Here is a 13,625-nt window from a genome sequence, read left to right as displayed (position 1 = left end):
TTAAAAAAAACACCACACAGAGAAAAAATACTTTAATAGAAATAAATACACAGACACACTTAGAGACTCCATCTTTATTACCCCCTGTCATTCCTCCACGATCCATGTTCTTCTGTCTTCTTTCTCCTTCAACACATGCAGCTCTGTCTGCTCCATCAGACAGCACAGCTGCATGGGGAAGACGCTGTGCTCCGTGCAGAAATCACTCTGTGAGAGTGACCACAGGCTCCGGACTCTAAGCGGTGGCACGGGTTGCCATAGCAACGGTGCTCCGATCACGTGATTATGGTGCCGCTGTGTGTTGGTAGCGGGAAGTGCCCGTCACCGCTACCAAGCGCGTAGCTATGGCAACGGTGATCTCCGTTATTAACTGGCTGTGTCACCGGTCAGGAGCCGGCTTCTGCGGACACTGGTAACTACGGTAAACATCGGGTAACCAAGAAGTACTTTCCTTGGTTACCCGATGTTTACCTTCGTTACCAGCGTCCGCTGCTGTCACGTTGTCAGTGCTGGCTCCTGCTGCCTGCACACATAGCCAGACTACACATCGAGTAAAATTAACCCGATGTGTACTGTGGCCAGGAGTGCAGGGAGCCAGTGCTAAGCGGTGTGCGCTGGTAACCAAGGTAAATATCGGGTTGGTTACCCGATATTTACCTTAGTTACCAAGCGCAGCATCGCTTCCACGCGTCGCTGCTGGCTGGGGGCTGGGGGCTGGTCACTGGTTGCTGGTGAGATCTGCCTGACAGCTCACCAGCAACCCGTGTAGCGACGCTCCAGCGATCCCTGCCAGGTCAGGTTGCTGGTGGGATCGCCGGAGCATAACAGAGAGATGCAATGACAGGTCCTAGCATGTCGGCGTCATAGTCATGTGACCAGTCTGTAGCCAATGAGATAATAGACACGTGACTGGTCACATGGCTATTTTGACGTTCGCGATAGGTCCTGCATCACTGCTGGCAGTGCTGGTTACCAGGAAGATTCAGCAATCATCGGATGGAATAGCGGCAGGAGACAGAGTGCAGGACGGATCACGGGGACAGGTAAGTGTTATGGCATTGTTTATTAACTGTATGTGTACATTTATAATGTGTTTTTATGTGTTTGTGATTGCCTCCCATTGTTTCCTATGGGGTTCGAGCAGTTCGCTGAACCAAACTCGAACCAGACCTCGGTTCGGCGAACCAAACTCGAGCCGAACCACGGCCGGTTCGCTCATCTCTACTATTTACATAAAATATAAAAATATTAAATTGGGCTGTTCCAAAAAATAACAGTGTCTGCATTTGTCTTTACAAACTCAATATCTGTACTTTTTTTTATTTAGGATTTAGCATTCCTGTGAATCACTAACCTAATATTTAGTTATATAACTACAGTTTTTTAGAACTGCTTAAAAGTCTATGTTGAATAGAGTCAGGCAACGTCTGGCACTTGTGAACTATTATTCCAGTCCAGGATGCTTTGACTACATCCCACAATTTCTTTGCATTTGTTGGCTTTGCCTCAGAAACAGCATTTTTTATGTCTTCCCACTTGGACTTATCTCTGTGAATTCCTACCCCAGGAATACCTTTCACGCTGGATCTCCTATCGAGCAGCAACAGTGACGCGTAGAGACACAGACTGCTGACATCCTTCCCTGTATGCCGGACAAGCACGCAAGTGGACCATATCAGCTTACCTCCTCCAGACCAAGGGAATGAAAGGTAGAAGTACCGCTAGGTGCCTCTGTGGATGGCTTCAGTAGTTCATTCCAGGACTACATCAACTCACCTCCTTCGGATCACAGGAAGTAGAGGTATAGGTACCGCTAGGTGCCTCTGCAGACATTTACAGCATGTTAACCCCAGGTACACCGCGGTGTGGCCTTGGACAGCTGATACATCAGCGGCTGTGGGGTTACCAGATTTATCAGGGATCATATAATCTAACTGACAGACTTTATGCCAAAAAAATCAGTTTGGCCCTTTCATAAAACTTGTTAACATCTTCTTCTTGCCAGCGGTTTTTCCTATGGGGCTTTTGAATGAATAGTTTTTGAACTAGGATTTGCATATAGTGATGTGTCATTCCTAAAAATTGGATTGATGATATCTGGTATTATTATTTTATCATATTTATTGCATTTTAAAATTGAATTTCTACTAGGAGCATCAGCCACCGGCCGGGGCTATACCCAAATAATGGATAGATAGAAAAAACAATCTTTACCTAGGTTTTATATGCATACAAAATGACTGGAATACTAACTATTTATTGTTTTATTTAAACTACCTTTAGGTCAAATAAATACTTTTTTTTAAGTGCAGGTTTTTACTATTTATTTTTTATTCTTTAATTGTAGCAAATAGAGGGTTTTTGCTAAATTACCTTGCTGCAGAAAATACAGAAAATAGTAGGGGTACGAGCACTGACAAACATTGGTTTATTACCTTTATACTGTATATTTTTTCAAGGAGAAATGCAGGAACAACATGTGCCGGCTTCACCCTTAAATAAGGGCCACCTGATTCATACCTGTTTCTTCACAGAATGATTGACCACAGTCATTTAACTACACACTAACTACACTAACACTACACTACACTAACTACACACTGCTATTATTTTGAACACCCCCCCCAGATTCAAATACACACACTCAAAAACCTGCAGATCATGAATGTCGAGTCTGGGGGTTTTCTAATAATCTACAGGACCAACTGGGAAATTGTTTGACATGTGGTAATATAATTTGTTCCAAAAACAGTGAATAATCTGGTTAGTCATATTGAACTGCTATTATTTTGAACACCACTGTATATTTCCTCATGAGTATATATACATTTTCATGCCCCATGCAGTTACTGTATGATAAACACTATTATTTTTGATACACAATGTTGTTAATAGTGCTGTTTACTCTACTTGTCAAGTTGTAAAAATATTCATTGGCTGTACTAACTACATCACAAATATATCTTGTATACACTTATGCAATAGGTTTTAAGTTATAAACTTACCTGCGGTTCTTTTTTTTTTACAACAGTCTTGTGAGCGGGACTTTTCTCTTCTGATTGATCATTCTGCAATATAATCTTCTTTGCTGTTTTTACACCCAACGATTGTCCGTAAATATGTTGAAAAGTCTGCAGTTTTTGATAGTTTCGTAGTAAAAACTTACTATCATGTGCCTTGTCTGTCACAATGAAAAAAGATAAAATAAAATATTTATTTTAAGCATTATAGAGTGGGCCACAAATACAGGTCTATAGAAAACTGTTTTTCATAATTTTCTGGTGGTCTCACTTTGTTTTTTTTTTGTTTTTTTAATGCACCATTGTAAAAACATTAAAATTAATACATCTAGTTATCAAAAACTTTATAATGGGACATATTATATATGATGACAGTCATGTCTATATTGAAGGGCATAGCTTATTGATAACAGTATTTATAAGGAATTAATATTTTGAGTCTGTATTGAATATAGATAGTTGCTGACATAGTCATATATATAAATATATATAGCTTTGGAAGCTGCTAGTGAGTGACCTCATGCGTTCAGCAGAATCACCCTATATGGTTTGGACAGCTGCCATATATAACATGACACATAGGAAGAGGCTCTTTCTTGCACATGTCGAGCCTGCTGGGAAGCTGATCCATCCATCCAGCCCATCCAAGATGAAGTAACACAGGCTGTCAGACCTACAGTTTATCACGCTTGCCATCCATTCAGGAACTTGGGAAAGATGAATTAAGATTTCTATTGATTTTGTAAGAATTGAACTATAATTAACTCCTCACGTAAGCTAACAAAGAATACTATTTTTTCCCTTTCTGTAACTGAACTGTAACTTTATCTTTTTGGCAACCCTTTTACTAAATATAAAATACATCTATTTATTTTTACATTTTGAAGTTCGTCTTTCATGCGTCTTACCCCGTATTTGAAGAAAAATATATTTAAGGGAAATATTTTTAACATTTAGTGAGCCAGTCATAAGTGGTTTTGTTTTTTTTTTTACTTGTTCCTTCACTTTGCACAACGGGGGAATGAAGTAATGAATACCTCTTGCAAAGTGTCAGGAATCAACAATTTATAAAAATCACGCGGGACCTAAAAAATACGGATAAGTTTCAAGTCGCATGAATGTTTTTTTAAATGAACTTTGAAGAGTTTGCAAAGCCACAGAAGATCATCCTTTGACGTGTCTTTGAATGAAAAAGAATAAGTCAGTCCATAAAGTATTGGGCGTGCTGAACAAGGTGAATCAAGTCTCAGAGGATCATCCATCAGATCATCTGGTCATTCTAGGTAAGAAAATGGATTTTATCTCTTCTTTTTCTAAACAAAGTAAATTACAGTTCACATACTCAGATATTTCTAATGTAGGGGAGCTCTGGGTAAGCCTTTATGGGAAATGTGAACTTGTGAGAATTCACGTGTAGAATGTGCCATGTCTTTTAATAGAGAGAAACAGAAAATCAGGTATGTCTGTCATTTAGTCCATGAATTTCACAAGTTAGTGTTAGAAAAATTTAAAGATGGTGGAAATGGACAACCTGAATTGTCAGAAAATGATTTTGACTGTAATCAAGATGGCCACCGATATGTGCTGTCTATTGAAGGTGACCTTGAGGACACCAGAAAAGAAGCAGGAAATTACATAGAAAAGTCAGAGGGGGGAGGAGTCAGAGAAGGAAATGACAAAGAGGAGCCAGAAGGGGGAGGAGTCAGAGAGCATGGCGATGATCAGTTTCTAAAAATAGAACAGGCTAAATTGGTAATTAAACTTAGAAAAAATCTTTTAGATATATGCAAATTAATTCCTGCATATGATCCCAAGTCACATGTGTGCAGAAATTCAGAAATTTGTTGAAAAGTTTAATTTAACCAATAGTGAGAAAACTCAGATATTCCATATGTGGAACACATAACACAACAGTTTTTCAGACAGCTGGCTTTAAAAAAATCTTCTGACAATGAGACATTTGATTGTCCAAATGATAATGACATCACAAGATTAAAAAATCTTATCTTTTGTGAAAGAAATGAATCTAGTCCAAATTATGAGATATTGAAGGAATTACAAATTGAACAGAATAAGGGTACATTCTCATTTATGTCCATTTTTGAATGTTTATATAGGGCGGTCATTCCAAATGTCAGAACAAAAGGAATTATACATTTGTTTGTCAAGAAATTTAAATTTCTGGATTATAAAACCTGCACGATTGCATTAAAGAAACGGTCCCTATTCGAAAGTACGAAATTGAATGATTTTGTCAGAAATCACCAAATTCAATCAAAACAAAAATTAATTAATGCCGTGAAACCAAAACCTGAGAAATTCTATGAAAAACCAACATTGTCTCCCAGATTCAAATATTCCTGTGACAAAATGTATGAAATTTGTAGGAAATTGCATGTAAATTACAAATCATACAATCCGCTACAATTATTATCTAAAAATCCGTTTTCACAGGAAAAAAAACTTTCTTTCCTTGTCTCCAATAAAGGAGAAAATGGTTACAAGACCTGATACTGATGATCTCAGAGAAGTTATTTTTAAAAGCCCTGACAGACAGAAACAGGTGATGGACTCTCCTGAAAGAAATATTTTGTCTCATGAATTAGCGAAGTTACAAAATATTTTCAGAGATTCCAATAGTATAAAAATGGTTTTATTAGATCGGAACTTGGAAGAAAAAATGAGGTTTGGTTTTCAGCTGGATAAAAGGGATTTCTGGATAAATTAATTTTGTTATTTGATATTTATTATTATTCATATACAGTGTATCCATGTAATACATACCTTCTATAGATTTATCTATATAGTATATTGTATATTTAAAAGTAGTGATAGTAAAATCAAAGTTATATTTTCATTAAGTTAAATGATAGTTTGATTTTATAAATTAATAATTTGATCTCTGTATATGAATAATATTTAAAATTTAATAATAAGAAAAAAGTATAACTTATTTTAAGTGTTTCGTTTTTTTATCATAAATATGATAATTTTATTCTTTTATTTCCCTCAGAATTTCTCAGTAAAGCAGATTGATGAAGTATTAAATTTTTATTTATAAATTTATTCTTATCCTCAAACAGGTAATATATATCTTATATTGTGTAAGGCTAATCGCAAAACCATGTTAAATAATTAATGTTATTTTCTCAGGAGGAAAATAATTTGTTTTTAACATTTTTCTTTTAGGAATATGAATACATATATCTTCTTTAGTGCTATTTTGTAATGTAACTAATATGTCTAACCTGAGTTTTTGGAGTGGAATGCTTACACTTGCTCGCCTTGGAATGTTTTTGTATTTAACCAAAAGCATGTGACTTTGATACTGAACTAATAATAAGTGACTGTCCTGTCCTATGGCCAAACGTATAGTGTGTGACTATCAAAGGTACCTGTTACTCATAAGTATATGGGAAAAATAAAATGTAATTATTTGTATATTTCAAGAAGTGCTTCAAATTAGTATCATATTTTTGAAATGCGCATAGAAAAATTGAAAATCAAAAGGGGATACGTGTTTGTCAATGTCTTGTATGTGGAGAATCCTGTATATACTGTACATGTGAGGCAGTTTAATTGACTGAACAGTTGTTGACTGAAGTTCTATCCAGATAGGTTTTTGAAGCTTCAAAAGAAAGAAAAAAAAAGATTTTTTTTTAACTTCGAGGTTATAATATATTTATGTATATATTATTTAGAATAAAATAAGTTTATAGTACATAGGTATTAAATAATGAAGGAATTTATACAGAATATATCTTATTCATAGACATATTTCTTTAGTATAATGTGTCAGGACCCACATCAAAGGTTTACTCTGAAGAATCACATTCTAGAATAAGTATTTTTAATGTCTTGACTTTTATACAGTTTTGTGTTACTTATTTTACTGATACACAGATTGGTAATCATTTTCTTTTCAAATATGGAAGTAATATTTATAATATGGTCTTGAAGATATACAACATAAATTTTAATTTAATTTAATTTAATCTTGAGATATTTTTTTTTATAACATCATATTTCATGATATTAAAAGGAAAAGGTTGGGTTTTAATTACATATTTATATTTGATTAATATACATGTCTACACAAAGTTTTAATAATCAATATTAATCAAGTACAAAGAAAAATTATTGGGAATAAAATAAGAAGAAAAATTGAAGTATGGTAATCACAATGCATTTATATACTAAAGAAGAGTATTATCAGCAAGGTTACATGAATTAATTATTTCTATAGGTTACTGATATGACAGGTATGGAAATCATATAAGATATTGGTAATATTAAGGTTATGTGTTATTATGGACATAAGTGTCATATACATAGAAGGCCTTATTCTTATTCCAACTTTTATCTTTTATTTTTTTCCGATTTTCATTTTTCCTTTTTATTCTTATTTTTTATTTTGATTATTTTTATTCAATATTTAAATTTGTAATCAAAATTTTAATTCTATAATTTTTATTTTTCCTTCTAATTTTTAATATCTCAATTGAGAAATCACTTTAATATTTAGTTAAGTAATATCTAATATAAGAATATTACTTTATTAAATATGAATCACATTCAAAGGAAAAGTTTCGATATTTGGAAAAAAGAACACTTCATTCATCGATATATTCATTCATTTACTTTCTAGTAATACAATACTCTTACATTAGTATGTTAACACAATAAGGATGAAATATTGGTTATAGTTACACATTTTCTTATATAGTAGGTTATTTAATAAATAATAGACAAATCAAATAAATTAAATTAGAGTAATAAAGATGGAAGATCAAGGTACATCTAGGTTTACCTTCCTATATTAAATATATTATATTTTTAATCAATAATAATCATTTATAATGAGTAATATTGTGTTTTGATGGAATCATCCAGTCTTTTCTAAAAGGTTATTTGCTTTGGTTTAGCATTTTACAAATGATCTAACTAAATAAGCCGCATTGTTGCCTTTCATATTCATAATATGGTACATGTTATAGGTACATATTATATTATTTCATATTTAGGATTACATTTTGGTTATATTCAAGCACATTGCCACCTATGTGTTGGAAAGGTAATTACACCAATGACAAAAAGGTTATTATATGAAAATACTACCGTCTATACCATTATGCAGTATTATTTCATCATTCTAAGTATCAATTATATTAATACTTTTATGATAATAATAATGACATGGTATTATAGTATTAGAGTTACGATATGCCGTGACATTTATTAGTGGTAGTAGCATTACCATATTTGGTATCTAGATTAGGGAATAAAGTCTTCAATCAAGAATACAGAAAGATAAAAGAGTTTTATTAATTTTTTTAAAGTAAAAAGGGATTCCATAAAAAGTTGCAAAAGCTGATGTCCAAAAGGTAACGTCTCAAATAAGACTGTGTTAAATACAATACACTTACCCCTTCTGGACTCAGCAAGATAGTGATCTTATGGTGCCAGGATGGAGAATGTTGCAACCCTGACATATGTTCTGTGCATTAAGACCTCACCACAGTTACCGAGGAGAGTAAAAGAGTGTTAAAATTAACCCCTGTTATGCTGACCAAGAACGTCTCAACACCTGTTCCAGGAATGACAACAGGCAGCACAGAGGATCCAAGGTGACTAATGTAAATTACACTGCACAGATATCAAAGAGCTATGCTATTCTTCTACACTTATGAACTGTGGTTTTATCAACATTGATTATAGACTTTGATTAAATATATGAAATTTGCAATAAAGAATAAAGTTTATGGATCTAACAATGATAAACACAATATGGGACTGTATCAAATTGATAACAATTCATCTTTTATCAAAGGATCTATTTCAAAAGACTGTGTTTGTTTATGCCAGATTACATCGGAGATAAGAAGACATCATCCCAGAGGACGTCAGATGGTGACCGGATCTGTTTTGCATCTTTTTAGGTTTAGGAAAGTATAATTATTTATTTTATATGATCATCAGTCACGGCCTACCATAACATGAATCCACATTATTATATTGTTGAACATACAACATGAATAATGCAAATTGATTATTATTATCATTATTCATCATTATTACTGACATTAATCCACTATCACCAAGAAAGGAATGATTGTTATCTCAATGATGTATTAATTTATTTTGGGGGTTTCATTAATAATTTACCCGCCTCAAGGGGGAATTGTAAAAACATTAAAATTAATACATCTAGTTATCAAAAACATTATAATGGGACATATATATGATGACAGTCATGTATATATTGAACTGCATAGCTTATTGATAACAGTATTTATAAGAAATTCATATTTTCAGTTTGTATTGAATATAGATAGTTGCTGACATAGTCATATATATATATATATATATATATATGTAAAAATATATATAGCTTTGGAAGCTGCTAGTGAGTGACCTCATGCGTTCAGCAGAATCACCCTATATGGTTTGGACAGCTGCCATATATAACATGACACATAGGAAGAGGGGCTCTCTCTTGCACATGTCGAGCCTGCTGGGAAGCTGATCCATCCATCCAGCCCATCCAAGATGAAGTAACACAGGCTGTCAGGCCTACAGTATATCACGCTTGCCATCCATTCAGGAACTTGGGAAAGATGAATTAAGATTTCTATTGATTTTGTAAGAATTGAACTATAATTAACTCCTCACGTAAGCTAACAAAGAATACTATTTTTTTCCTTTCTGTAACTGAACTGTAACTTTATCTTTTTGGCAACTCTTTTCCTAAATATAAAATACATCTATTTATTTTTACATTTTGAAGTTCGTCTTTCATGCGTCTTATCCTGTATTTGAAGAAAAATATATTTAAGGGATATATTTTTAACAACCATTTTTCATCATGTTTTGCCTAGCATTCTTCCAGCATTTGATTAACTGTCAACAAATCGCTGCAATTAGTTGTTAGTAGAGATGAGCGAACCGGTCCCGGTTCGGCTCGAGGTCGGTTCGCAGAACGGAGCTCCCGTTCGAGTTCGGTTCGTCGAACGTTCGACGAACCGAACTCGAACTGCATAGGAAACAATGGCAGGCATTCACAAACACATAAAAAACACCTAGAAAACACCCTCAAAGGTGTCCAAAAGGTGACAAACAACTCACAACCCAACACAAACACATGGGAAAGTGACAAGGACATATACTCATGCGAAAACAAAAGAGCAGGACAAGGAAAAAGAGGAGACACAGATATAGCATGGCACGCCCTTCTAAAATCATGTAAAACACCGCAAAATGACTCCAAGCGGAGTCTCCCTTTTTTCCAAAAATTGGGCCACACAGACACTCACCCCTTCAGTGGCAGCACTTGTGCCCCAGTTGTACACTTCACAGCTAGATTTGCATCAAGCACATTCAAAAATACGCCATAATTAACCGTCCCCAGGATGACACCGGGGTAGGTAGCAAAGTCTTTCCTGATCCCAGCTCTGTTCATCTTGGCTCCTTTTAAAAAACACAGCAAGCAAGGGTTACTCCAAGCGGAGTCTCCCTTTTTTCCAAACATTGGGCCCCACACACACCCACCCCTTCAATGGCAGCAGTTGTGCCCCAGTTGTACACTTCACAGCTAGATTTGCATCAAGCACATTCAAAAATACACCATAATTAACCGTCCCCAGGATGACACCGGGGTAGGTAAAAGTCTTTGCTGAACCATGACTTGTTCATCTTGGCGCCTTTTAAAAAACACATCAAGCAAGGGTTACTCCAAGCGGAGTCTCCCTTTTTTCCAAAAATTGGGCCACACAGACACTCACCCCTTCAGTGGCAGCAGTTGTGCCCCAGTTGTACACTTCACAGCTAGATTTGCATCGAGCACATTCAAAAATACGCCATAATTAACCGTCCCCAGGATGACACCGGGGTAGGTAAAAGTCTTTGCTGAACCATGACTTGTTCATCTTGGCTCCTTTTAAAAAACACAGCAAGCAAGGGTTACTCCAAGCGGAGTCTCCCTTTTTTCCAAAAATTGGGCCACACAGACACCCCTTCAGTGGCAGCACTTGTGCCCCAGTTGTACACTTCACAGGTAGATTTGCATCAAGCGCATTCAAAAATACGCCATACTTAACCGTCCCCAGGATGACTCCGGGGTAGGTAGCAAAGTCTTTCCTGATCCCAGCTCTGTTCATCTTGGATCATTTTTAAAAAACACAGCAAGCAAGGGTTACTCCAAGTGGAGTCTCCCTTTTTTTCCAAAAATTGTGCCCCACACACACCCACCCATTCAGTGGCAGCACTTGTGCCCTAGTTGTACACTTCACAGCTAGATTTGCATCAAGCGCATTCAAAAATACGCCATACTTAACCGTCCCCAGGATGACACCGGGGTAGGTAGCAAAGTCTTTCCTGATCCCAGCTCTGTTCATCTTGGCTCCTTTTAAAAAACACAGCAAGCAAGGGTTACTCCAAGCGGAGTCTCCCTTTTTTCCAAAAATTGTGCACCACACACACCCACCCCTTTCAGTGGCAGCACTTGTGCCCTAGTTGTACACTTCACAGCTAGATTTGCATCAAACACATTCAAAAATACGCCATACTTAACCGTCCCCGGGATGACACCGGGGTAGGTAGCAAACTCTTTCCTGATCCCAGCTCTGTTCATCTTGGATCATTTTTAAAAAACACAGCAAGCAAGGGTTACTCCAAGCGGAGTCTCCCTTTTTTTTCAAAAAATTGGGCCACACAGACACTCGCCCCTTCAGTGGCAGCACTTGTGCCCAAGTTGTACACTTCACAGCTAGATTTGCATCAAGCACATTCAAAAATACTCCATAATTAACCGTCCCCAGGATGACACCGGGGTAGGTAGCAAAGTCTTTCCTGATCCCAGCTCTGTTCATCTTGGCTCCTTTTAAAAAACACAGCAAGCAAGGGTTACTCCAAGCGGAGTCTCCCTTTTTTCCAAAAATTGTGCCCCACACACACTCACCCCTTTCAGTGGCAGCACTTGTGCCCTAGTTGTACACTTCACAGCTAGATTTGCATCAAGCACATTCCAAATCCACAAGCATTTACTCTCCCCAGGATGACACAGGGATAGTAAATTCCTTCTGGATCCATGACTTGTTCATTTTGATGAACGTCAGTCTGTCCACATTGTCACTGGACAGACGCGTGCGCTTATCTGTCAGCACACAACCAGCAGCACTGAAGACATGTTCAGAGACAACGCTGGCAGCTGGACACGACAAAATCTCCAAGGCGTAACTGGATAGCTCTGGCCATTTTTCTAGATTTGAAGCCCAAAATGATCAAGGCTCCATTTGCAAAGTCATGGCATCGATGTTCATTTGGAGATACTCCTGTATCATCCTCTCCAGCCGTTGACTATGTGTCAGACTTGTTGTCTCTGGTGGCCTTGCAAAGGAGGGTCTAAAAAAATTATGAAAAGATTCCATAAAATTGCTGTTACCAGCACCAGATACGGTCCTACTGGTACGGGTAGACTGTTGAAGATGACGAGACCGTCCCATGTTTGGCAAGTTACAACTGGGAGAATCACTCCCTGCACCTGCACGGTTGTTTGGTGGAAAAGCCGAGCTAAGATCGAGTAACAGCTTCTGCTGATACTCCTGCATACGTGCGTCCCTTTCTATGGCTGGAATTATGTCACAAAATTTGGACTTGTACCGGGGATCTAATAGTGTGGCAATCCAGTAGTCATCATCACTTCTAATTTTGACAATACGAGGGTCATGTTGGAGGTAGTGCAACAAGAAGGCACTCATGTGTCTTGCGCAGCCATGCGGACCAAGTCCACGCTGTGTTTGTGGCATAGAGGTGCTAACTGTTCTTTCTTCCTCTGACATCTCCCCCCAACCTCTTTCAACAGAAATTTGACCAAGGTCTCCCTCATCCGCTGAGTCTTCCATGTCCATGGACAGTTCGTCCTCCATTTCTTCATGTTGTCCTGCACCTTCCTCAACATTTAGCCTGCTACCATGCACCCTTGTTGATCCCTGTCCCCCATGGTCCCATGCCTGCCGCGTTTGTGATGATGAACGTCTGGACCTTGGTAATGTTGTTGTCCCTTGCGCATATGAATCCTCCTGTAGTTCCTCCCCTTCCTGTTGTCCCACCCCCTGACTCCGAATAGTGTTTAGTGTGTGCTCCAGCATGTAAATGACTGGAATTGTCATGCTGATAATGGCATTGTCAGCGCTAAACATATTCGTCGCCATGTCGAAACTGTGCAAAAGGGTTCAAAGGTCCTTGATCTGAGACCACTCCATCAGGGTGATCTGCCCCACCTCTGCATCTCGTTGGCCCAGGCTATACGTCATGACGTATTGCACCAGGGCTCGGCGGTGCTGCCACAGTCGCTGTAACATGTGGAGAGTTGAATTCCAGCGTGTCGCCACATCGCATTTCAGGCGATGAACCGGCAGGCCGAAAGACTTCTGGAGTGATGCAAGTCGCTCAGCTGCGGCGGTTGAACGGCAGAAGTGAGCAGACAGTTTTCGTGCCCTGTTCAGAAGGCCATCTAGGCCGGGATAAAAATTGCTGGACAACAAGGTTCAACACGTGAGCCATACAAGGCACGTGTGTCACCTTGCCCAGGCGAAGGGCCGCACCCAG

The 13,625-nt window shown here is 37.5% G+C and overlaps 1 protein-coding gene across 2 annotated transcripts in view; it reads right to left on the bottom strand.

Annotated features, from left to right (window-relative positions):
- LOC142309813 (putative ATP-dependent RNA helicase DDX60) overlaps window positions 1–13,625 on the bottom strand; it is a 420,704-nt gene that overhangs the window by 252,760 nt on the left and 154,319 nt on the right. For both annotated transcript variants that reach the window (XM_075347271.1, XM_075347272.1), the window contains one exon: window positions 3,006–3,181. In XM_075347271.1, coding sequence (XP_075203386.1) covers window positions 3,006–3,181 — 176 coding nt within the window. The remainder of the gene's footprint in view (window positions 1–3,005; window positions 3,182–13,625) is intronic.

Source organism: Anomaloglossus baeobatrachus, chromosome 1, assembly GCF_048569485.1.
Source record: "Anomaloglossus baeobatrachus isolate aAnoBae1 chromosome 1, aAnoBae1.hap1, whole genome shotgun sequence".
In the NCBI taxonomy this organism is placed as follows: domain Eukaryota; kingdom Metazoa; phylum Chordata; class Amphibia; order Anura; family Aromobatidae; genus Anomaloglossus; species Anomaloglossus baeobatrachus.
This window is presented reverse-complemented; position numbering and strand designations above follow the sequence as displayed.